The following is a 26,648-nucleotide window of genomic DNA, read 5'->3' as shown; positions in this document are numbered from 1 at the left end:
GCGCTAGAATTGAATAATCGAGTTGGGAACCAATTACTTTTCCTATTTTGGAGATGATCTATACTTGTACCAAAATTCATGTTTCCACGATATCGGGAAGTTGGAGAACTTTTGGCGAGTCAGTCAGTGAGTCAGTCAGTGAGTCAGTCAGTGAGGGCTTTCAGCTTTATATATATATATATACTAGCTGATATACCCGGCTTCGCCCGAGTTAATTTGGTACTGGTGTTTATCTGGTGTTTACATGGAAAATCTTATGAAGTCGTGGTTACTTTAGAGATACTGAGGAAAAACATATGTTTCCCATTTTGCATAGTTCTCTGCGTTACCCAGAAAACACCACGGGAGGTAACCATGCGACATTTCCTTTTATATAAAATGACATCAAGAAGTGAGAGAATTAGATTACATACATAAAATTTGGACACTAATTCTTTTGCGCATAGAATTGAATAATCGAGTTGGGACCCATTAACTTTTCATACTTAGGACATAATCAATGCTCGTGCCAAATTTCCCATTTCTATGACACCGGAAAGTGAGAAAATTACAATCCGCACGTAAAATTTGGACGCTTATTCTTTTGCGCATAGAATTGAATAATGGAGTTGGGACCCATTAGCTTTTCCAATTTATGACATAATCAATGCTCGTGCCAAATTTCCCGTTTCTAGGACACCGGAAAGTGAAAAAAATTACATTTCGCACGTAAAATTTCGACTCCAATTCTTTTGCGCTAGAATTAAATAAGCGAGTTGGGACCTATGAACTTTTCCTATTTATGACATAATCAATGCTCGTGCCAAATTTCACTTTTCTACCACACCGGAAAGTGAGAAAATTAGATTCCGTACGTAAAATATGGACGCTAATTCTTTTGCGCATAGAATTGAATAATCGAGTTGGGACCCATTAGTTTTTCCTATTTCTGACATAATTAATTCTCCTGCCAAATTTCCTGTTTCTGTGACACCGGAAAGTGAGAAAATTACATTCCGCACGTAAAATTTCGACGCCAATTCTTTTGCGCTAAAATTGAATAATCGAGTCGCGACCCATTAGCTTTTCCTATTTTTGACATAATCAATGCTCGTGCCAAATTTCACGTTTCTATGACACCGGAAAGTGAGAAAATTAGATTCCGCAGGTAAAATTTGGACGCTAATTCTTTTGCGCATAGAATTAAATAATCGAGTTGGGACCCATTAGCGTTTGCTATTTATGACATATTCATCGCTCATGCCAAATTTCCCGTTTCTATGACACCGGAAAGTGAGAAAATTACATTCCGCACGTAAAATTTTGACGCCAATTATTTTGCACTAGAATTGAATAATCGAGTTGGGACCTATGAACTTTTCCTATTTATGACATAATCAATGCTCGTGCCAAATTTCCTGTTTCTATGACACCGGAAAGTGAAAAAATTACATTCCGCACCTAAAATTTCGACGTCAATTTTTTTTCGCTAGAATTGAATAATCGAATTGGGACCCATGAACTTTTCCTATTTATGACATAATCAATGCTCGTGCCAAATTTCATGTTTCTATGACACCGGAAAGTGAGAAAATTAGATTCCGTAAGTAAAATTTGGACGCTAATTCTTTTGCGCATAGAATTGAATAATGGAGTTGGGACCCATTAGCTTTTCCTATTTATGACATAATCAATGCTCGTGCCAAATTTCACTTTTCTATGACACCGGAAAGTGAGAAAATTAGATTCCGTACGTAAAATATGGACGCTAATTCTTTTGCGCTTAGAATTGAATAATCGAGTTGGGACCCATTAGTTTTTCCTATTTCTGACATAATTAATTCTCCTGCCAAATTTCCTGTTTCTGTGACACCGGAAAGTGAAGCAATTACATTCCGCACGTAAAGTTTTGACGCTAATTCTTTTGCGCATAGAATTGAATATTGGAGTTGGGAACCATTAGCTTTTCCTATTTATGACATAATTAATGCTCGTGCCAAATTTCCCGTTTCTATGACACCGGAAAGTGAGAAAATTACATTCTGCACGTAAAATTTCGACGCCAATTCTTTTGCGCTAAAATTGAATAATCGAGTTGCGACCCATTAGCTTTTCCTATTTTTGACATAATCAATGCTCGTGCCAAATTTCACGTTTCTATGACACCGGAAAGTGAAGAAATTATATTCCGCACGTAAAATTTGGACGCTAATTCTTTTACGCAAGTATTAAATAATCGAGTTGGGACCTATGAACTTTTCCTATTTATGACATAATCAATGCTCGTGCCAAATTTCACTTTTCTATAACACCGGAAAGTGAGAAAATTAGATTCCGCAGGTAAAATTTGGACGCTAATTCTTTTGCGCATAGAATTAAATAATCGAGTTGGGACCCATTAGCGTTTGCTATTTATGACATATTCATCGCTCATGCCAAATTTCCCGTTTCTATGACACCGGAAACTGAGAAAATTACATTCCGCACGTAAAATTTTGACGCCAATTATTTTGCACTAGAATTGAATAATCGAGTTGGGACCTATGAACTTTTCCTATTTATGACATAATCAATGCTCGTGCCAAATTTCATGTTTCTATGACACCGGAAAGTGAGAAAATTAGATTCCGTAAGTAAAATTTGGACGCTAATTCTTTTGCGCATAGAATTGAATAATGGAGTTGGGACCATTAGCTTTTCCTATTTATGACATGATCAATGCTCGTGCCAAATTTCCCGTTTCTGTCACACCGGAAAGTGAAAAAAATTACATTTCACACGTAAAATTTCGACGCCAATTCTTTTGCGCTAGAATTAAATAAGCGAGTTGGGACCTATGAACTTTTCCTATTTATGACATAATCAATGCTTGTGCCAAATTTCACTTTTCTATGACACCGGAAAGTGAGAAAATTAGATTCCGTACGTAAAATTTGGACGCTAATTCTTTTGCGCATAGAATTGAATGATCGAGTTGGGACCCATTAGCTTTTCCTATTTATGACAATCAATGCTCGTGCCAAATTTCACTTTTCTATAACACCGGAAAGTGAGAAAATTAGATTCCGTTTGTAAAATTTGGACGCTAATTCTTTTGCGCATAGAATTGAATAATCGAGTTGGGACCCATTAGCTTTTCCTTTTTCTGACATAATTAATGCTCCTGCCAAATTTCGAGTTTCTATGACACCGGAAAGTGAGAGATTATTGAATAATTAAGTTGGGACCCATTAGCTTTTCCTATTTATGACATAATCAATGCTCGTGCCAAGTTTTAAGTTTCTATGACATTGGGAAGTGACAGATTTAGATTATGTACGTAAAATTTCGACGCCAATTCTTTTGCGCTAGAATTGAATCATCGAGTTGGGACCCAATTACTTTTCCTATTTTGGAGATAATCTATGCTCGTGCCAAATTTCATGTTTCTACGACATCCGGAAGTTAGAGAACTTTTGGCGAGTCAGTGAGTGAGTGAGTGAGTCAGTCAGTCAGTGAGTCAGTGAGGGCTTTCGTCTTTATATATATAGATAGATATATAAAGCTGAATGCCTTCACTGACTCACTCACTGACTGACTGACTGACTGACTCACTCACTCACTCACTCACTGACTCGACAAAAGTTCTCCAACTTCCCGATGTCGTAGAAACATGAAATTTCGCACAAGCATAGATTATCTCCAAAATAGGAAAAGTAATTGGGTCCCAACTCGATTATTCAATTCTAGCGCAAAAGAATTGGCGTCGAAGCTTTGCGTACGGAATCTAAATCTCTCGCTTCCCAATGTCATAGAAACTTAAAATTTGACACGCGCATTGATTATGTCATAAATAGGAAAAGCTAATAGGTCCCAACTCGATTATTTAATTCTAGCGCAAAAGAATTAGCGTCAAAATTTTACATACATAAGCTAAAAATCTCACTTCCCAATGTCATAGAAACATGAAATTTGCCATAAGCATTGAAAATGTCATAAATAGGCAAAGTTAATGGGTCCCACCTCGATTGTTTAATTCTAAGCGCAAAAGAATTTGCGTCCACATTTTACGTACGAAATCTAATTCTCTCACTTCCCGATGTCATAGAAACTTGAAATTTGGCACAGGCATTGATTATGTCATAAATAGGAAAAGTTAATGGGTCCCAACTCGATTATTCAATTCTAAGTGCAAAAGAATTAGTGCCCAAATTTTACGTATGGAATCTAATTCTCTCACTTCCTGATGTCATTTTATATAAAGGAAACGTCGCATGGTTACCTCCTCGTGGTGTTTCCTGGGTAACGCAGAGAACTATGCAAAATGGTGAACATATGTTTTTCCGGTATCTCCAAAGTAACCACGACTTCAGAAGATTTTCCGTGTGAACACCAGATAAACAGCAGTACCAAATCAACTCGGGCGAAGCCGGGTATATCAGCTAGTGTATATATTATATATATATATATATATATATATATATATATATATATATAGTACTGAAACACTGTGGTCTATATAGGGTCTATATAGGGTTAAACACTGCACCTTTTAGGAGGGGTTCGGCGTTGTTGAGTGTAGGCTGTAGAATACCATGTGCTGTGAGGGCGGCCTAAGATTCCAGAAAGTGGTAGTGAAGGGGTGAGATATATATATATCTAGCTCTCCCTCCTGCTGCATTCTCACCCCTTCACTACCACTTTCTGGAGTCTTAACTCCCCCCCCCCCTCCTTCCCCCACAGAACATGGTATTCTATAGCCTACACTCAACAAAGCCAAACCCCTCCCAAAAGGTACAGTATTTAACCCTATATAGACCACAATGTTTCAGTCATAAAGGACCAGACATTGTTTGACGATTTTAGCTATGAGGTGTTTTTATGGCCCTATTTTTTATCTGAACTGCCAAGATTATTTTTGTTAGAATGTTTTTTTTCATATAGCAGCTATTTTTAAACATTTTTTTCACGTAAATTTTTAAAGTTTTTTCTATTTGTAATATGTGCAAAAAGAAAAAAATGTTTGTTTTTTTAATTTTTAGTTCTTTTTTTAATTATTTAATTTATGCTAAACTAAATTGAAAGAATGGGTTTGCCATTTTGTTTTGGATGTTTTGATACATAATTTGTATAGTCTAGGACTACAAGGCTGATATGGGGACGGTTTAGGTTGGCGTTTGTATAATATATTTTTTACTGTATTTTTTTAAATTTATTTTTGTAACTTTTTTAACATCTATGTCCAGCATGACATTATATAAAGACCTCTGAGGGACATTCGCATTGTATTATGTTTTTAATTTCCCACTATTACTGGAGCATCAATATGAGCCCCTTCTATCTTCTCCTCCGAATCTTCAGGTTTGCCTGACAGCCGAGCACCCGACCTGCTCCTGTGAGATTGCAGGAGCAGGAGCTTTAATTCCAAACCATATATTTACTAAAGTCCAGGACCAATCGCCGTATAATTACGGTAATTGGTTCTTGAAGAGTTTTAAAAAAAAGCATTACCAAACGAGAACCTAATAAACACTATGAAACTGTCGGGACCAGTGGATCGCGGGTCTCCATGCCCACACCGCAGGCTCTATCAACCAGACTGCAGCTGTGCGGCGCAAGGGAGCCCAAGTTCTGCTAACCTCCCATTGCTGCCGTAATCCTGCTCACGGCTGGCTTGCTAGGACACGACGGGTGCTGCCCCGTGCCGTGTCCTCATCATCATGACGACCGGGCGTGCGTTCTTGGTCTCTATTTGTCCAGAAAGGCTGGGGGAGGGTTCCCCAGTGCCTCGGTGATCGAAGTTTGCTGCTGTCAGGCTCCCCGCACCAATCAGCTGCTGGGGCGGGAGCTCTGACAGCATTTCAACGCCTCTGTTCCTTCCAGCATTGCCAGTGTTAGTTAGGTCTTCTGCTGCACTCACTTTCTTTGGATTGCCTGTCTCCCTGTTTGACTATTTGCTTGACCCTGACTTCGCCTTCGCCTAACCTCTTGTACTGCATACCTTCCTGTTGCTGACCTTGATTGCCTGACTTGCCTCTGTGTTTGTTTGTCTCAGTGTCAGTTTGTAGTCTGACCCCTTGGCCCGCTTGCTTAGAGAGTCTAGGGACCATCGCCCAGTTGTCGCCCTGGGGCTTATCCCAGGGGGGCAAGTAGGTAGGGACAGGGGTTGCGGGCAGTTTCAGGGACTTCCAGTACCCAGACCCCAGTTCCCTGACAGAAACATAATAATGGTGGGGACCATTCACCCCCTCACCCCATACAGCTGGGCCAGTGTGTTCACGTACTGAGCTTATTTCTGAAGAAAGTAGACAGCTCTGTTCCCACTGCAGTGGCTATGCTAGATATAACAGGTGAACTTATGTGGCTCGGTAACAAAAACAATTACATTTTGGGATCACAGACAGAAAATCCCCTGATCTCAATCCCATTGAGAACATGTGGTCAATCCTCAAAAAGCGTGTGGGCAAACAAAAATCACTAAATTATGATCAGCTGCAAGCACTGATTAGGCAGAATGGGTAAAAAGGCAAACACAATTCTGGGATGTATTACGAGAAGCATAGAGTCTAGATCCCGTGAGATAATTATTCCCTCTACGCCTCGTTAGTCAGACCTCATCTGGAATACTGTGTCCAGTTCTGGGCACCTCAATATAAAAAAAAGACATCAACAAACTGGAGCAAGTTCAGACAAGAGTTACCAGGATGGTGAGCGTTCTGCAAACCATATCTTATAAGGAACGGTTACAGGATCTGGGAATGTTTAGCTTGCAGAAGAGAAGGCTGAGAGGAGACTTAATAGCGGTCTACAAATATCTGAAGGGCTGTCACAGTGCAGAGGGATCAGCCCTATTCTCATCTCAACAGTGAAAGACTACAAGTAATGGGATGAAACTGAAATGGAGGAGACAGATTAGATATTACAAAACACTTTCTAACAGTGAGTGTAATCAATGGGTGGAAGGGAAGTGGTGAGTTCTCCTTTAATGGAAGTCTTCAAACAAAGTCTAGACAGACATCTGTCTGGGGTTATTTAGTGAATCCTGCAGGGAGTTGGACCCAATGACCCTGGAGGTCACTTCCAACTCTATCATTCTATGATGAGCTCCATCCTCACGCCCTGGTCACATGATGGTGACATCATCACAGCTCCTCCACCCCCACTTATATTCCACACTGCTGAACTTCATACTCATGCTTTGGTCACATGGTGGTGAAATCATTGCAGATGCCTCACTTATACTTCCAGAGCAGGAAATCCAATGTTGACACTGTCCCATGTGGTATTTGCCATAACTGCCAGATAGGCAATCTAGCCCTGGTGGTTTCAGAGGTGATAACAAGCAAATTATAGCATCAGACACTTTATCATTCCTCTTTGTGGACAACGGATTCAAACATTTTTTTGCAGATCCCGCGCTCAGCTTGTAGTGAGAGTTGTCTCCCTGGATACAGGAAAGTCCCATTGGAAGGACAACAGCGATGCTGCTACTACTGCACTCCCTGTCCCGAGGGTGAGATCTCCAACCAGACCGGTGAGTGGAATAGAGCTGCAGACATTTATCTTCATCTACTGTTATTTTGATTTCTTGGTAATAGTTGAAGTGACCCTCTGGCCACAGGAAGAAGTGGATCGGCCACCAAACTTGGAGAAGTACGGCACCAGGTACTATAATTCCCCCCTGCTGTCCCTGGACTGATTTCTCAGGAGGGTTGCTATAATTAGGTTTCCATCAGATTTTATCCACTTACTCCTCTCATGTAACCTGGTATGATAGCTGCTCCCTAGTGCTTGTTAACCAAACTCTGTATATTCCCTAAGAATGCAGCAATTTATTCAAATTTTTTCAATTCTGTATTTCTAAAGCCAGAACTTTTTAATGTTTTCATTGGAGAAACCATATTAGTGCTTGGGTTTTGTGGAATGAGTTATAAGTAGAGATGAGCGAGCACCAAAATGCTCGGGTGCTCGTTGCTCGAGTCAAACTTTCCGCGATGCTTGAGAGCTCGTTTCGAGTAACGAACCCCATTAAAGTCAATGGGCGACTCGAGCATTTTTGTATATGACCGATGCTCCGCATAGGTTTTCACTTGTGAAGCTCTGGAAAACATCCGAAAGTCATTGAAACACCACAGAAAGGGATAGGGAAGGGCAGGGGCAGCATGCATGGCTGCATCTCAGGCTCCCAGATCCCACTATTAAACCACAATGGGGGCAAGAGTCTGCGCCCCCCCCCCCCCCCCAACAATTTTTGCTTCGGACAAACCCTCATTAGCAAGGCACACCTTAGCTAAGCACCACACTACTTGCAACCAAGGACAATCACTGCCTGCGGGTGACACCGCTGCCTCTTCTCCAGGGTTACATGCCGCCCAACCCCCCGTACGACCCTGCGTCCGCAGCGCACACAAAAGGTGCCCTGCGCAGCCTTTAGCTGCCCTCATGCCACACGCTCGCTTCATAGCCACACCACCCTCATGTCTATTTCTAAGTGCATCTGCGATGAGGAGGAAACGAACGCACACACTGCAGGGGGTTGGCAGGGCAGGCAGCGACCCTCTTTGAAAGGGGGCGATAGCCCACAATGCTATTGAGAATCGATGATAAATTGACATACGATCATCATTCCAATCCCGTGCCACCTCCGTCGCAAAATTGTCACGAGCCGCAAACGTGGGCGTAAAGGGGACTAAGGTGTCAGCCCAGCACTTCTACACATCTCCACAAAGCAGCAATACTCTGTGTGGGAAGTATGTGAGCAGGCCCCGGGTCAGGCTCGGTCCCAGCAAACACCTTGTGTGGTCCAAGGTGCTGCGAGTGACATAGCAATGGGGAATCCATGTGCCAACACACTACTTATTCTGTTTGGGTGCCGGATACGTCATCGACAATGCAAGGGGAAAGCCATCTGCACTCTGCCCCCTACCCAAGTCAGTCAGTGTCTTTGTGCCAGACAGGTAAAACACCCTTATAGGAAGTCTGTATGCACCCACAGCATAGGTGAGTCCAAGGAACCCCAAGACATGAACCATGAAGAAATCAGAGTGCCCAAACAAGGCAAACTTTCACTGCACCGAGGACATAGGCCTCTGCACAAACCCTCAGCAATTGCGGGCATAGAGCGGACTCCAATGCTAGTGCAGCTGTGAACGTCTCATTAGTGCAGTATCGCTCCTCTTGTTTGGCCCAAACCAGTGCCACGGATAACTGTGGTACCATGAGAGAAAATACATGTTGGCCTCGGCCCACAATTCATGCCCTAGTCAGTCAGTGTATTTGTGTCAGATAGGTAAAACACCACGATGGGAAGTCTGTCTGCACCCACAGCATAGGTGAGTCCAAGGAACCCTAAGGCCTCATGTCCACGGGGAAAATAAGAATTACAATCCGCAGCGTTTTTCCCACACACGGATCTGCGCCCCATAGGAATGCATTGACCACCCATGGGTAGATAAATACCTGCGGATGGTAATTAAAAAATATCTGGAGCATGAAAAAAAATGGACATGCTCCATTTTAGTGCGGATCACGCATGAAGGAGCTCATAGAGCACATAGCTCAATTGATCTCCCGCATGAAAAATAAAAGACAATTACAGTGCATCCGCACTGCATCCGCAGCCCAAATCCGCAGCGGATCATGTCCACGGGCAAAATAAGAATAAGAATTAAAATCCGCAGCAGATTTTAACTCTTCTCCTGCCCGAGGATCCGCACCCCATAGGGATGCATTGACCACCCGAGGGGTAGATAAATACCCGCGGATCGTCAATAAAAGGGATTTAAAAAAAAATGGAGCATGAAAAAATCTGGACCATGCTCCATTTTCATGCGGGTCTCCCGCGGGGACGGCTCCCGCGGGCTTCTATTGAAGCCTATGGAAGCTGTCCGGATCCGCGGGAGACAAAATTCGGAATTTACTCACACGCTCCGTTTCTTCTCTTCGCCGCGGCGCCATCTTCTCTCCGTCGCGGCCGGATCTTTTTTCTTCGGGACGGCGCATGCGCGGGGCACGTCACCGACGAAGAGAAGAAACGGAGCGGATGGGAGGTGAGTTTATTCTCATTTATTCTTATTTTCAGCCCTCATGTCCGCGGGGCAGGAGGGACCCGCTGCAGATTCTCCATGGAGAATCCGGAGCGGGCCTGATGTTCCCCATGGACATGAGGCCTAAGGGCTCCAACCCACTTGCGTTTTTTACACGCGTTATAGCTTGCTTTTTTATCATGCCATATGGGCTCCTGCACACTTGCGTTTTTTTCACGCGTTATAGCTTGCCTTTTTTTCATGCTATATTGCAGCTTTTTTTCACGCGATTGTAATGGGACTTTCTAATGTTAAAAACGCACCAACTTGCAAAGCGTTTTTAACATTAGAAAGTCCCATTGACAATCGCGTGAAAAAAAAGCAGCAATATAGCATGAAAAAAAGGCAAGCTATAACGCGTGAAAAAAACGCAAGTGGGTTGGAGCCCTAAGACATGAACCATGAAGAAATCAGAGTGCCCAAACATGGCAGACTTTCACTGTGCCGAGGACATAGGCCTCTGCAATCGCGGGCATAGAGCGCACTCCGATGCTAGTGCAGCTGTGAACGTCTCATTAGTGAAGTATTACTCCTCTTGTTTGGCCCAAACCACTGCCGTGGAGAACTGTGGTAACACGAGAGAAAATACATGTTGGCCTCGGCCCATAATTCATGCCCAAGTCAGTCAGTGTATTTGTGCCAGATAGGTAAAACACCGCGATGGGAAGACTTTGTGCACCCATAGTATAGACAGACCCCTGTAACATTCCTGTAGCAAAGGTATAAGCAGACCCCAGTAACATTTCCGTAGCAGAAGTATAGGCAGATCCCTGTAACATTTCTGTAGCAGAAGTATAGGCAGACCCCTGTAACATTTCTGTAGCAAAGGTATAGGCAGACCCCTGTAACATTTCTGTAGCAAAGGTATAAGCAGACCCCAGTAACATTTCTGTAGCAGAAGTATAGGCAGACCTCAGTAACATTTCTGTAGCAGAAGTATAGGCAGACCCCTGTAACATTTATGTGGCAGAAGTATAGGCAGACCCCAATAACAATTCTGTAGCAGAAGTATAGGCAGACCCCTGTAACATTTATACAGCAGAAGTATAGGCAGACCTTTGTAACATTTCTGTAGCACAAGTATAGGCAGACCCCTGTAACATTTCTGTAGTGGAAGTATAGGCACACCCCAGTAATATTTCTGTAGCAAATGTATAGGCAGACCCTTGTAACATTTCTGTAGCAGAAGTATAGGCAGACCCCTGTAACATTTCTATAGTAACAGTATAGACAGACCCCAGTAACATTTCTGTACCAAGAGTATAGGCAAACCCCTGAAACATTGGTGTACCATTAGTGTAGGCGAAGGCCAGAAAAATTAGTTAGATTACAATATAGGCGAGGGCCAGAAAAATTAGTGTACCAAGAGTACAAGTGTAGCCCAGAAAAATTTCTCAACCGAGAGGGCAGATGAAACCCAGCAATATTTTTTAAAGATACAGCTCGCTGTTGCTTAATTTGCAACAGAGCCTGCAGCCAGCCCTGTGAAAAAAATTGGTTTCTGTTAAAGTATCAATCCTTTTGAAACTTTGAAAAATTGTAAGCTGAGCCTTTTGGGCCACCGAAAAATTGGCAGTTAAACGTGATGACATGATGTTTCAGGAGGAGGAGGAGGACTAATATCCGAGAGTGATTGACAAAGCTAATTCCCCCTTTTTTTCTGGTGATAGATAATGCTTATTTCTCCGGTTGCAGCAAAAAGAATCTTTTGGTTCCGCTGCTCTCCGCCGGTGGAGAAGATAAGTCTGGGGAAATCCAGGCTTTGTTCATCTTTATGAGTATTAGCATGTCAGCACTGGCAGTTGACAGGCGGGTACGCTTATCCGTGATGATTCCCCCCAGCTGCACTAAACACCCTCTCTGACAAGACGCTAGCAGCAGGACAAGCCAGCACCTCCAGGGCGTACAGCATAAGTTCGTGCCACGTGTCCAGCTTTGACACCCAATAGTTGTATGGAGCAGAGGCATCACAGAGGTCGGTGGTACAATCGGCTACGTACTCCCTACCATCTTTTTACAGTACTCCCTCCGACTTAGCCTTGATTGTGGATGGTGACGCAGTCTTGCTGGGGAGCCATAAAGCTGGCAAAGGCCTTGGAGAGTGTTCCCCTGCCTGCGCTGGACATGCTGCCTGATCTCCGCGCCTCCCCTGCTGCTTGGCTCTCGGAACTGCTCCTTCTGCCGCTAGCGCTGTCAGATGGGAAGTTTAGCATCACTTTTTCCACCAGGGCCCTGTGGTATTGCATCACTTTCGTACCCCTTTTCTGTTCGGGAATGAGAGTGGGAAGGTTCTCTTTATACCGTGGGTCGAGAAGGGTGTACACCCAGTAATCCGCGTTGGCAAGAATGTGTCTAACGCGAGGGTCACAAGAAAGGCAGCCTAACATGAAGTAAGCCATGTGTGCCAGGGTACCAGTATGCAAGACATGGCTGTCCTCACTAGGAAGATGACTTTCAGGATCCTCCTTCTCCTCCACATCCCATACACGCTGAACAGATGAGAGGCAAGCAGTATGGGTACCCTCTGTTATACAGAGCGGACTCCGATGCTAGTACAGCTGTGAACATCTCATTAATGCAGTAACGCTCCTCTTCTTTGGCCCAAACCAGTGTTTCAGATAACTGTGGTAACACGGGAGAAAATACATGATGTCAAGTGCTAATCCCTTGACCCCAAGCAGGACGAGGAGATGGCATTAGGAGGCCAAGAAACCATGACCAGGACCCGCTATAGTCTGTGTGGGAAGCACGTGAGCGGGCCCAGAATCAGGCTCGGTCCCAGCCTCCACCTTGTGTGATCCAAGGTGCCCTGAGTTACATAGCAATGGGAAATCCATGTGTCCCCACACGGATAGCTCAACAATGCAAGTGGAAGTCTTTGAGTTCCTTGGGCTTGCCTATGCTGTCAGTGCACAAAGATGGTATTACACAGGAAGAAATCAGAGTGCCCAACCATGGGAGAGTTTCACCCCGCCAAGGACCTTGGCCTTGGCCCACATTTCTTCCCTAGTCAGTCAATGTATTATTTGTGCCAGATAGGTAAAACACTGCGATGGGTAGACTTAGTGCACCCATAGTATAGACAGACCCCAGTAACATTTCTGTAGCAAAGGTATAAGCGGACCCCAGTAACATTTCTGTAGCAGAAGTATAGGCAGACCCCAGTAACATTTATGTAGTAAAAGTAGAGGCAGGCCCCTGTAAAATTCCTGTAGCAAAAGTACAGGCAGACCCCAGTAACATTTATGTAGTAAAAGTATAAGCAGACCCCTGTAACATTTCTGTAGCACAAGTATAGGCAGACCCCAGTAACATTTATGTAGTAAAAGTAGAGGCAGGCCCCTGTAAAATTCCTGTAGCAAAAGTACAGGCAGACCCCAGTAACATTTATGTAGTAAAAGTATAAGCAGACCCCTGTAACATTTCTGTAGCACAAGTATAGGCAGACCCCAGTAACATTTCTGTAGTAAAAGTAGAGGCAGACCCCTGTAAAATTCCTGTAGCAGAAGTATAGGCAGAACCCTGTAAAATTCCTGTAGCAGAAGTATAGGCAGACCCAGGAACATTTCTGTAGCAGAAGTATAGGCAAACCCCTGTAACATTTCTGTAGTAAAAGAAGCGGCAGACCCCTGTAACATTTCTATAGTAAAAGTAGAGGCAGGCCCCTGTAAAATTCCTGTAGAAAAAGTATAGGCAGACTCCAGTAACATTTATGTAGTAAAAGTATAAGCAGACCCCTGTCACATTTCTGTAGCACAAGTATAGGCAGACCCCTGTTACATTTCTGTAGCAGAAATATAGGCAGATCCCAGTAACATTTCTGTAGTAAAAGTAGAGGCAGACCCCAGTAACATTTCTGTAGTAAAAGTAGAGGCAGATCCCTGTAAAATTCCTGTAGCAGAAGCATAGGCAGACCCCAGTAACATTTATGTAGTAAAAGTAGAGGTGGACCCCAGTAACATTCCTGTAGCAAAGGTATAGGCAGACCCCTCTAACATTTCTGTAGCAGAAGTGTAGGCAAACCCCAGTAACATTTCTGTAGCAAGAGTATAGGCGGACCCCTGAAACATTGGTGTACCTTGAGTATAGGCGAGTGCCAGAAAAATTGGTGTACCAAGAGTACAAGTGTACCACTGAGAAATTTCTCTACTGAGAGGGCAGGTGAAACCCATACACATTTTTTAAAGATACAGCTCGCTGTTGCTTAATTTGGTTTAAGCAAAAAATTGGTTTCTGTTAAACTATCAATACTTTTGAAACTTTGAAAAATTGTAAGCAGAGCCTTTTGGGCCGCAGAAAAATTGGCAGCTCAGTGTGATGACATGATGTTTCAGGAGGAGGAGTAGGAGGAGGAGGACTAATATCCGAGAGTGATTGACAAAGCTAATTCCCCCTTTTTCTCCAGTAATAGGGAATGCTTATTTCTCCGGTTGCATTGAAAATAATCTTTAGCTACTGCTGCTTTCCGCCGGTGGAGAAGAGAAGTCTGGGGAAATCCAGGCCTTGTTCATCTTTATGAGTGTCAGCATGTCGGCACTGGCAGTTGACAGGCAGGTATGCTTATCCGTGATGATTCCCCCAGCTGCACTTAACACCCTCTCTGACAAGACACTAGCGGCAGGGCAAGCCAGCTCCTCCAGGGCGTACAGCGCAAGTTCATGCCACGTGACCAGCTTTGACACCCAATAGTTGTATGGAGCAGAGGCATCACAGAGGATGGTGGTACGATCGGCTACGTACTTCCTCACCATCTTTTTACAGTGCTCCCTCCGACTTAGCCTTGACTGGGGAGTGGTGACACAATCTTGCTGGGGAGCCATAAAGCTGGCAAAGGCCCTGGTGAGTGTTTCCCTGCCTGCGTTGTACATGCTGCCTGATCTCCGCACCTCCCCTCCTACTTGGGCCTCTGAACTACGCCTTCTGCCACTAGCGCTGTCAGATGGGAAGTTTAGCATCACTTTTTCCACCAGGGCCCTGTGGTATTGCATCACTCTCGTACCCGTTTTCTATTCGGGAATGAGAGAGGAAAGGTTCTCCTTATACCGTAGGTTGAGAAGGGTGTACACCCAGTAATCCATGTTGTCCAGAATGTGTCTAACGCGAGGGTCACGAGAAAGGCAGCCAAACATGAAGTCAGCCATGTGTGCCAGGGTACCAGAACGCAAGACATGGCTGTCCTCACTAGGAAGATGACTTTCAGGATCCTCCTCCTCCTCCACAGCCCATACACACTGAACAGATGAGAGGCAAGCAGCATGGGTACCCTCTGCAGTGTGCCCAGCTGTCTCTTCCCCCTCCTCCTCCTCCTCCTCCTCCAAAACGCGCTGAGATATAGACATGAGGGTGGTCTGGCTATCAAGTGACATACTCTCATCCCGCATCTCCTCTTCCAACCGCAAAGCGTCGGCCTTTAGGCTTTGCAGGGAACTTCTCAGCAGGCAAAACAGCGGGATGGTAACGCTAATGATTGCAGCATCGCCGCTCACCATCTGGGTTGACTCCTCAAAGTTTCTGAGGACCCGGCAGATATCTGCCATCCAGGCCCACTCCTCGGTAAAGAATTGGGGAGGCTGACTACTACTACGCCGCCCATGTTGGAGTTGGTATTACACTATTGCTCTATGCTGCTTATACAGCCTGGCCAACATGTGCAGCGTAAAATTCCACCGTGTGGGCACGTCGCACAGCAGTCGGTGCTCTGGCAGATTAAACCGATGTTGCAGGGTCCTCAGGGTGGCAGCGTCCGGGGTGGACTTGCGGAAATGTGCGCAGACGTGGCGCACCTTGCCGAGCAGGTCAGACAAGTGAGGGTAGTTTTTAAGAAACCGCTGAACCACCAGATTGAAGACATGGGCTAGGCATGGCACGTGTGTGAGGCGCCACCAGGTTACGGCCGTTGTCACACATGACCATACCCAGTTGGAGGATCAGCGGCGAAAGCCAGAGGTCGGTCTGCTCTGTCAGACCCTGCAACAGTTCGGGGGCCGTGTGCCTCTTGTCACCTAAGCTGATTATTTTCAGCACGGCTTGCTGACGCTTGCCCACCGCTGTGCTGCCGCACCGCGCGATACCAACTGCTGGCGACGTGCTGCTCACACTTCTTAATTGAAAGGTAGTGGTTGCGTAGGAGGGGTGGGGGGTTTAGAGGAGGTGGCATAAACCGCCGCAGATACCAGGACCGAGGTAGGACCCGCTATTCTGGATGTGGGTAGGACGTGAGCAGTCCTAGACTCTGACTCGGTCCCAGCCTCCACCAAGTGCCGTCAGTACTTGTCCACGTGTCCACGTGTCCGTTGTTAAGTGGACCTTCCCAGTAACCGCGTTGGTGAGGGTACGATTAATGTTGCGGGAGATGTGCTGGAGTAGCGCTGGGACGGCACACCGGGAAAAATAGTGGCGACTGGGGAACAAATAGCACGGGACCGCCGCCGGCATCATGTTTTTGAAAGCCACAGTTTCCACAAGCCTGTACGGCAGCATCTCCAGGCTGATTAATTTGGCAATGTGCACGTTTAAAGCTTGTGCATGCGGGTGCGTGGCGGCGTATTTGCGCTTTCGCTCCAACGCTTGTGCTAGCAACAGCTGAACGCTGCGCTGAGAGACATTGCTGGATGGGGTGGAGGACAGTGGAGGTGAGGGTGTGGGTGCAGGCTGGGAGGCGCTCGTGCCTGTGTCCTGGGAGGGTTATTGGATCTGTGTGGCAGGTTGGGGCACAGGGGAAGAGGCAGTGGTGTGACCCGTAGACGGTGAACGGCCTTCGTCCCACCTTGTGGGGTGCTTGGCCATCATATGCCTGCGCATGCTGGTGGTGGTGAGACTGGTAGTGGTGGCTCCCTGGCTGATCTTGGTGCGACACAGGTTGCACACCACTGTTCGTCGGTTGTCCCCGCTCTCACTGAAAAACATCCACACCTTTGAACACCTAGCCCTCTGCATGGAGGCTTGGTGCGAGGGTGTGCTTTGGGAAACAGTTGGGGGATTCTTCGCTCTGGCCATGCCTCTACCCCTGGCCACCCCACTGCCTCTTCCAAGCTGTCCTGCTGCTGCACTTGCCTCCCCCTCTGAAGCCCTGTCCTCAGAAGGCTTAGCAAACTAGGTGAGGTCAGTCACCTCATCGTCCAGCTGCTCTTCCTCCGAATCCTCTGTGCGCTCCTCCCTCAGACTTACTGCCCTTACTATTACCTCACTGGTAGAGAAGTGAATCTCATCATCATCATCCTACTCACCCACTGAAAGCTCTTGAAACAGTTGCAGGAAATCCACAGCCTCATCACCCGGACTCCGGGTTGGGCATCGGTATCAACAAACTCCTCAGGTGAGAGAGGAACCTGTTTTCTCCACTCGTGGCAGGGACCCAAGAACAGTTCCTGGGAGTCTGCCTACTCCTCAGAATATGTCATTTTCATGGAGAAAGGAGGCTGGGAGGAAGGAGGAGCAGCAACCGGAGTATTCAGAGTTGCAGTCCCTAAGCCGGGAGTAGTGGACTGCGTAGAAGACTGGGTGGTAGCGGGCATGGCCTAGCCAGCAGCGGGAGCGGGCGCCATTTCAGAGGCTCCTGAGTGTGCAGCGCTTTGGAGAGTGATCCTGCTAACTAGAGGCCCCACCCGGGACTAAAAACAGCACCGCTGGCACCGCAGAAAGAAGAGTTTTAAAAAGAGACCAGTCCGAGCTCCTACCGGCACCTACACCGCCGCGGCCTACACCACCAGGCGGATCCCCGGGCTAAAGTGCCTGCCCCGGCCGACCGGAAGTAGCGGTGGCGGCCCGATCGCGGCGGAACCTGGCCGCTAGATTACTCACCAGCCTGTAGTTATCCCCGGCCGGGAGACAGCGGTGACCGGAGCTCGTCTGCAGGAGACTGAGGGCAAAGAGAGGAGGCAGAAGCACCGGAGGAGAGAGGTGAGAGCCATCAGAGAGGGGTGGGCCTGCGCTTACAGAGCAACAGAGCCCTGCTGGGAGACTGAGCGATCCCTGTGCACACATCAGCCCAGGGGGCCCACTACAAGCCAGCAAACCTCAAGGCTAACAGAGCAACACAGAGAGGCATAACCCCCCCCCCCTCCTCCCTCTCCTCATCCACACACCAAACTGCCTGCAAGGGAATTAAACAGAGCCTAGCTCTAATTTTTCCTGAACCCCCTGAAGAGGAGCTCCAAACTAATGCCGCTACAAAAACCAGCAGAAAAGAACTCAGATGGAAATTTAATCAAATAAAATGTAACGGGAAGCACCGAGACCCCCGATTCCCTCTTTCTACAGAACAACGGACCAGATGAGACAACGATAAATCGCACTATTTAGAGATAACAGCACAGGGGCAGAACACCATAAGCCTCCAATAGAAAAATGGTGAAAATTGGAAAGGACAAGAACAGGGAGCACGTAGATATGCCAAGACCCAGCAAAAATCAGGCAGAAATGGACAAATACCTAAAGAAGAAACATAGTTCACCAGCAGCGCAAAAACAGAGAGCACACCAAGAAAGCTTCACCGAACAAATCTCAGAGGACTCTGAGATAGATAGCGCCTCAGTCACCTTAGAACGCAACGAGGATACAGATAGAGGTCCGATATCTCGTGCCATCCTCAAGAAGCTACTAGCACACTCCATCTCGCCAGTTATGAAAGAACAAGCGGACATTAAATCAGAAGTAAAACAATTGGGCATAGAGTGGAGAACTTGGAGAGCACGCAGAAGGAACTGATACAATACAACCTAACCCTACAGGCAGACATGAGGGCACAACAAGACCACCTGAATCAAGCTACGCTCTTAATAGAAGATCAGGAGAACAGAAACCGACATAAGAAGATAGGCTTCAGAGGCTTACCAGAATCCATCGCTACTGAGGCGCTAAACTCAGTGGCCACACAGATCTTCCAGTCCCTACTAGGAGAAGAAAGAGCAGACAAAATAGTTATTGAACGCATCCACAGAGCCCTGCGGCCCAGACCCTCGCCATCAGAACCACCCAGGGATGTAATCTGCGGACTGCTAAGTTACACAGACACTGCCGCTATCCTACTACGTGCCAGAGAAATGAAAGAAGTGATCTACGAGAGCAACACTATTCTTCTATTCCAAGACATTTCACCTTGCACCCTGGCAAAAAGACGACTACTGAAGCCACTGACCGAGGCTCTGCGCATGAAAAAGCTACTGGTAAGATGGCTCTTCCCATTCGGCGTTTCCACATATAAAGACGAACGATAGATAATTATTAGAACCCCAGAAGATCTTGGGAAAGCATGGGAGAAACTCGAGATGACCCCCTTAGATATACCATCGTAGCTACCCGTCCAGATCCAACACCAGCTACCTCCGCTGAAAAAACCTAAGAGTTGGACACTGGGACGAACCCCCGAAAACGCCGAGACACAAGAAAAGGCCATTGGTAGAAGTATAGAAATTAGCTCCCTCCTTACTTAGTAGAAGGTCGCTCTGAGTGTCTCTGCCTCCTTTCACCCCTGTTCCGGCCCTCCCTCCGAAGATGTTGGTAAATAAATCCCCAGACTCCGCTGGTGGGATGCCTCGACAGGTGACAGACATCAAGAAGATGACCGAGGGATCACGGAAACCTCTCTCCAGGACTTAAAGACCAGGTAACGGGGTCCCACCCCACTGCAGTTTATCCCTCACCCCCAGCCTAAGACCACCCTATTCACAGGAACTCATTAAAGAGACACAGGATTGTTGCCACCTAGGCAAGGGTCACCTCGTGTGCTTTGGCGCTCCCACACAGCCGGGACTTGAACCCACATTCAGTTGAGTGCCGAATCATAGTGGGACCACCAACCCTATTGCTACTACTGTCACCGCCATTAAACTGGCTTCGGTGACACCCCACACCTGGGGATTGAACTCGAGCTTAAGTACGCGTTCAGCAACACCAGATTGTGGAGTCCTCCCCTCCTACTGTTGTTCCACCCACATTCCAAGATATAAGCTCCCCACCCCCACCTCATTCAACGTAAGAGGCTGGAATACCCCACAAAAAAGATCCCAATCCTTTGCATTACTGAAAAAAATTAAAAACAGAAGTGGCGTTTCTTCAAGAAACCCACTTCCACCACAATCGAGTCCCCCACCTCCCCACGTTCAAATTTAACCAATGGTTTCATAGCACACATTCCTCGGCTTCCAGGGGGGTATCAATTGCCATAGATAAAAATTTACCTTTTATCCTCGAGCAAACAGAATTGGACACACAAGGTAGATACATGTTTTTAAAAGGCACAGTAGCACAGTTGAGTAAATTATCCTTCGCCAACCTATAAGCACCAAACAAAAAACAAATCCCATGGCTAACACATGTCCTTACCAAATTCAACGAATTTGCGGTGGGTCTGTGTGTGGTCGGCGAAGACCTCAATCTGGCGCTAAACCACCCACTAGACACTACCTCGAGCTCTGAGTCACTCCCTAGGAAACAGCTGCGCAGATCGAGATGCCTTTTATCAGATCAAAACTTACAAGACACCTGGAGAATTCTAAATCCAGGAGTGAGAGAGTACTTGTACTTCTCCCACATACACTCCACTTACCATAGAATAGATTATATCCTGATCTCGGGCAAACACATTCATGCAGTTAGCTCAGTGGATATAGGCCCAATTACTCTCTCCGACCACGCCCCCATCTCCATAACAGTAAAAATGGACAGCCTGCCGAGGAGGGACTGGAAATGGCGCCTTAATTGTGCACTTATAAACAGTGAGGAACACTGTACCCTCATGACAGAAAAACTAGAGGAATATTTCAAAAATAATGACTCACAAGAGATATCTACCCCCATACTGTGGGAGGCCCATAAAGCCTTCATGAGAGGAGAATTAATATCATTAGGGACCAAAGTCAAACGGCAAAGAAACGAGGAAACCAACAAACTCCTTTCCCAAATATCTGAATTGGAAACCCAACATAAAGATAAACCTAGCAACGACATCTTAAAAAAGCTAAGGGACTCAAGAGATAAACTCACAACAAGTCCTAAACATAAAAATAGCAAAAACACTTCTCACATCCAAATACAAAATATATATTCACAGAGGCTCAAAAGCGATGATGAGGCTCATTAAAAAACAGAAAGAAAAAGCCATTTCACAAATAAAAACCCCTTCAGGAAATGCGGTGACTTCTAATGAAGAAGTGACCAAAGAATTTGAAACATACTACGCTAAACTATACAACCTTCCGACAGACCCGAACACAACTCCTGACACCATCCTAACATTTCTAAACCACTTGAAACTCCCGAGCCTATCCAAAGACGAAGCCGCATGAATTCTGCTACCAATCCCAGAGGAGGAGGTCACCAGAGTTTTAACCTCTATTCCCAATGGGAAAAGCCCAGGCCCAGACGGGCTCCCAATTATGTATCACAAAAAGTTTGCAAAAACCCTTGTTTCCTACCTGACTAAACTCTGCAATTCCCTCCTCACTGGTGCATCTCTTTCCAAGCAATCCCTCGAGGCATATATCACATTAATTCCCAAGGAAGGCAAAGATGCGTCCCTATGCAGTAACTACCGCCCTATCCCTCTATTAAACATGGATATAAAACTTTGGGCGAAATTGATCGCCCAGAGAATAGCCCCCTACCTACCCAAACGGATCGACCCCGATCAAGTGGGATTTGTTACAGGAAGGGAAGGGAAACATAACACCACACGAGCAATACACGCCATACACCACGCCAAAATAAACAAGATTCCGTTGATGCTGATATCGACTGACGCCGAGAAGGCACACTATCAAAACCCTTCTCTATAAAAAACGACACTAGACAAGGTTGCCCGCTCTCGCCCACACTATTCGTTCTAGTGATGGAAACGCTACTCCAAAAAATTAGACAAAACCCAGACATCAATGGCATTAGACTAGGAGATTCCGTTCATACCACCGCAGGCTTCGCAGACGACCTACTAGTGTTCACGACAAACCCGAAGAAGACGCACCCCATGCTCTTAGAGACCTTTGACAGGCTGTCCAACTTCAAAATCAATTATGACAAATCAGAAACCCTCAATATTTCCACACCCCTCCACATCATAAATTACCTAAAAAAGAAATTCGAATTCCGGTGGCCAACCTCGAGCATTAAAGGGGTTGTCCAGCGAAACAAAGTGGGTCTATACACTTCTGTATGGCCATATTAATGCACTTTGTAATGTACATTGTGCATTAATTATGAGCCATACAGAAGTTATAAGAAATTTTTCACTTACCTGTTCCGTTGCTAGCGTCCTCGTTTCCATGGAGCCGACTAATTTTCAGCGTCTAATGGCCAAATTAGACACGCTTGCGCAGTCCGGGTCTTCTTCTTTTCTCAATGGGGCTCCGTGTAGCTCCGCCCCGTCACGTGCCAATTCCAGCCAATCAGGAGGCTGGAATCGGCAATGGACCGCACAGAAGCCCTGCGGTCCACCGAGGGAGAAGAATCCGGCGGCCATCTTCAACCGGTAAGTAAGAAGTCACCGGAGCGCGGGGATTCAGGTAAGCGCTGTCCGGTGTTCTTGTTTAACCCCTGCAAAAAAAAAAAAACGTTTCGGTGCGGGACAATCCCTTTAAATACCTCGACATATCACTAACCTCCAACCCTAACCTCCTATTCAATGCTAACTACACTCCCCTGATTTCAAAAATTAAATCCCAGCTCAAACAATTTAACTCACCATTAATTTCATGGCTAGGGAGGAAGAACTTAATATCCACATACATACTACCATCAATCTTCTACGTACTAAATGCAGTACCCATAGGTATCCCAAATTTTTTCTTCACACAATTACACAGACTGTTCAGAGAATTTATCTGGGATAAAAACAAATCACGACTGGCATTTTCCTACCTAGTCCAAAAACGCCCCCCAAGGAGCAATCGGACTACCAAACTTAAAAGCATACCACAAAGCGATCCGCATTGCCAGGTGGATCTCCCTGATAGATTTGGAGACAACTTCTCCTACCATGGAAGCTGAGAGAGGCATACTAGGTGCGGTCAACCAAACCTTGCTCTGGTCAGACGGGCCTCCACTAATTAAATGCCACCCTTTAAGCCCCATTATAAAAAGCACAATTAAAACCCTCCGCTCAATAAGGCTGGAGATGGCGGAGAAAGGATCACTACCCCCGATGACCCCTGCAGCCTTAATCCCAGCTATCCTGGCTAACAATACACAAAAAATAGAGGGATTCTGGGACAAACTTAAAGGTCTCACGATACATGACCTACTCGATGGCCCCAAACTCACAAGCCAGGCTCAATTCGATGCGAAATTCGCCCACCTTGACCTGGACTTCCTGGGAAGGGCAGGACTCTATCAATCCTCGCTGAAACTACAGAGATCCAGTTACGGCAGACTTAGAGACCCAATATGGTTCGAGACATACACCTCGCTACCCTCACGCCCAAAGAAACTGATCACACAACTATATAAAGGCCTTCTCCTACAAACATCAACTGAGAAACCTTGGTTTCTCAGAGAATGGGAAAGGGAACTGAGACTGAACCTAACTAGAGAAGAGACCTGTCAGGTATTGAAGAACTCGCACGGCTTCTCTAGGTGCGTGCGAATACAGGAAAACTCTTATAAAATTCTAGCCAGATGGTACAGAACCCCGGTAACTATATCTAAAACAAACCCTGAGACGTCGGATAAATGTTGGAGATGCAAAAAAGAGAAGGGAAACGCACTACACATATGGTGGGACTGCCAGGAAATTAGACCCTTCTGGAAGCTGGTTACAGACCATATTAATAAAATTTGCCACACGTCATATTATTTCAAACCAGAAGAGGTCCTGCTTTGGCTGCCCAATGACAAATTCAAATCCTCTAATTAAAGCCTACCCACTACCCTTTTAACAGCGGCCAAGTTACTCCTCCCTCTCTATTGGAGGGAAAAACAAACCCCACAGATATTCCAATGGCTAGAGAGAGTAGCGCAAATATTTCGCTTAGAAGAAATGATAGCCTGGGAGACCGGAACAAGAGGTGAGTTTACAGCCCTCTGGATGCCATGGATCGGATTCCGTGAAGCGGAAACGAATTAAACGTTTAACAAGACATGACAGATGGATATTTCCATATGCCGTAAGGCGCTCTCTCCTCGCTCCACTCATTAAGTAAATGGACATTGTGCTCGCCAAGTTTATTTTGTTACTTCTTGTATCCCCCACTCTCCCCCCCCCCCTTCCCCACCTTAACCCCTCCTCCCTACCACAGCAGCCGGCTGTGATTCACCTGGACCAGGAACTCGGCCTGTGCCCACACCCTCACTTGGACGTCCGTGTCCTCGACCCTTACCCCTACTCCTAATCATGGCGGATTAAGAATAGAGCAGGGCCCAAATAAATTACCCCACTGTACAGCACTGACAACTGGGCCTTAATTCACCACACACAGAGACTTGTAGATAGCGAAGGCTCTATGCTGTGACTTGAAAAAAGTTACCCACTGTCTTGCGCTGATACCTAGGGGTAATTTACCGCTGGCAGAGACATGTAGATAATAGAGGCTGTGTGGAGTGGGAGAAGACTCTAAAGCCAGTGGATAGTGCTGGTAACTGCGGCTATATCAACCCCACCAACGGAAATGCTACTGTGAGACGCTCTGCACAGCGGTATAAATAAGTTTCTTTGCAGCAGGCTAGGAGTTATTTGCGTGCACTTTCACAGTGAGAGCGGGATTGTATGGCACTGCAGCCAGAAAAAAGTATTGTGAAAGGCTGCAAACAGGCCTAGATGCGTAATACAAAAATAGAAGCACTACAACTCCCAGCAGGTGCCAAGTAAAATGCACATGGTCAGATGTAGCCCAAAAAGGAGCTTTGGGGTTTTTGCACAGAGGATACGGACTGTATAGTGTATACAACTTTCCCTCTAGAAGTGGCTGTGGCCCAACACTCTGCGTCTAATTCACTGCAGACAGAGAACGGTATAAATTAGTTTGTTCGCAGCAGGCTAGGGATTATTTGTGTGCACTTTCACAGTGAGAGCGTTATTGTTTATACCGCACGCCAGCCAGAAATAAATATTACGAAAGGCTGCAAAGAGGCCTAGCTGCGTAATACTAAAATGGAAGCACTACAACTCCCAGCAAGCAACAAGTAAAATGCACACGGTGAGATGCAGCCCTAAGAAGGACTGTTGGGGTTCTTGAAGACAGGATCCTACGCTAACACTATCCCTATATCAGCAGCAGCTCTTTCCCTATACTCTGTATAATACACAGCAGACTGAGAACGCTATAGATGAAATGGCCTGCACAGCCCGAGATGAAAAAACAAAAATTGAGCAAAACTGCTCCCAGCAGCCACAACAGTAATGCGCACTAAGAAGGACCGCTGGGCTTCTTGAAGACGCTAAGATGTGGCCCTAAGAAGGACCGTTGGGCTTCTTGAAGACACTAACACTATCCCTGAATGAGCAGCAGCACTTTCCCTATACTCTGCCAGTGTGTGTCTGAGCGGGACCGCTTTTGTCAGAACCGGCAACTCTCGGGGCCGCCGTGCCCGCACCACCGGTCCGGCCACCCGGGGTGCGGGAGCGCGGCGCAGAGGTACCCCGGTTCTTGTGATCTCCCCGGGCCGCTGTAAGACTGGTCGCCGCCGGGTTACTAGGGAGGCAGCTGGTGCTTCTAGTGTCCTGACTACCAGGCTGGCTTCCCTAGTAACTGTCTGTGCAGCTAGACTGGGGGCGTGTCCCCAGCACCGCCCTGATTAGCCCTGCTGCTGTCAGGCTCCCCGCCCCAATCAGCTTCTGGGGCGGGAGCGCTGACAGCATTTAAATAGGTGTGTTTTCCTCTCAGGCCTCGCCAGTGTTAGTTTGGTTCTCCAGCTGCACCCGCGTTTATCCTGACTGCTCTTGTGACCTCGGCTTTTCTGACACCTGCTTTTGGACTTGACTACGTTTTGCCTGACCCCTCCGTACTGCGTACCCTCTTGTTGCCGACCCGGATTGTCTGACCATTCTACCGTTGCTTGTCTCAGTGTCTGTTTGTCTCCCGTGTCCCGCTTCCCTAGTGAGGGTAGGGACCGTCGCCCAGTTGTCGCCCTGGGGGTTAGCCCAGGGGGGCAAGTAGGCAGGGACAGGGGTTGCGGGATATCTCAGGGACCCCCATATCCCGGACACTGTCCTGACAGTAACACTGGCCGAACTAAGGTCAGACCCTTGCATCCGCCCGGCAACTTTGAGCCCCTCGATGGAGGCCGTGGCGGCTGTAGCGAACCAGGTCCAGGTCCTTACGACCCTTGCCCAGGACCTAACAGCCCGCTTGCAGCCACGGGAACAAGTGGCAGCTGCAGGTCCCATGCAGCCCTCGTCCGCTCCAGGAACGATGTCAGAACCTCGAGCCACGCTTCCGGATTGCTTCTCCGGAGAGAGAGATCAGTTTTTTGCATTTAGAGAGAGCTGCAAGCTCTACTTTGATCTCCGCCCCCACTCCTCTGGTACTGAATACCAGAAAGTGGGAATCGTAATTACCCGCCTGAGGGGAGAGCCCCAAAATTGGGCTTTCTCGCTACCAGCTGGCTCTCCAGCCCGACTATCCCTTGACGCTTTTTTTTCCGCCCTGGGTCAAATTTATGACGAACCCGACCGGG

General features: G+C 46.6%; 1 protein-coding gene across 1 annotated transcript in view; it reads left to right on the top strand.

The window, feature by feature from the left end:
* Positions 1-26,648, top strand: part of LOC136619031 (vomeronasal type-2 receptor 26-like) — a 178,826-nt gene that overhangs the window by 125,909 nt on the left and 26,269 nt on the right. The window contains exon 4 of the mRNA XM_066594373.1: positions 7,369-7,492. Within this exon, the coding sequence (XP_066450470.1) occupies positions 7,369-7,492 (124 nt within the window). The remainder of the gene's footprint in view (positions 1-7,368; positions 7,493-26,648) is intronic.

Source organism: Eleutherodactylus coqui, chromosome 1 (genome assembly GCF_035609145.1).
Source record: "Eleutherodactylus coqui strain aEleCoq1 chromosome 1, aEleCoq1.hap1, whole genome shotgun sequence".
In the NCBI taxonomy this organism is placed as follows: Eukaryota; Metazoa; Chordata; class Amphibia; order Anura; family Eleutherodactylidae; genus Eleutherodactylus; species Eleutherodactylus coqui.
The sequence above is the reverse complement of the archived record's forward strand: the minus strand, read 5'-3'. Positions and strand labels throughout refer to the sequence as shown.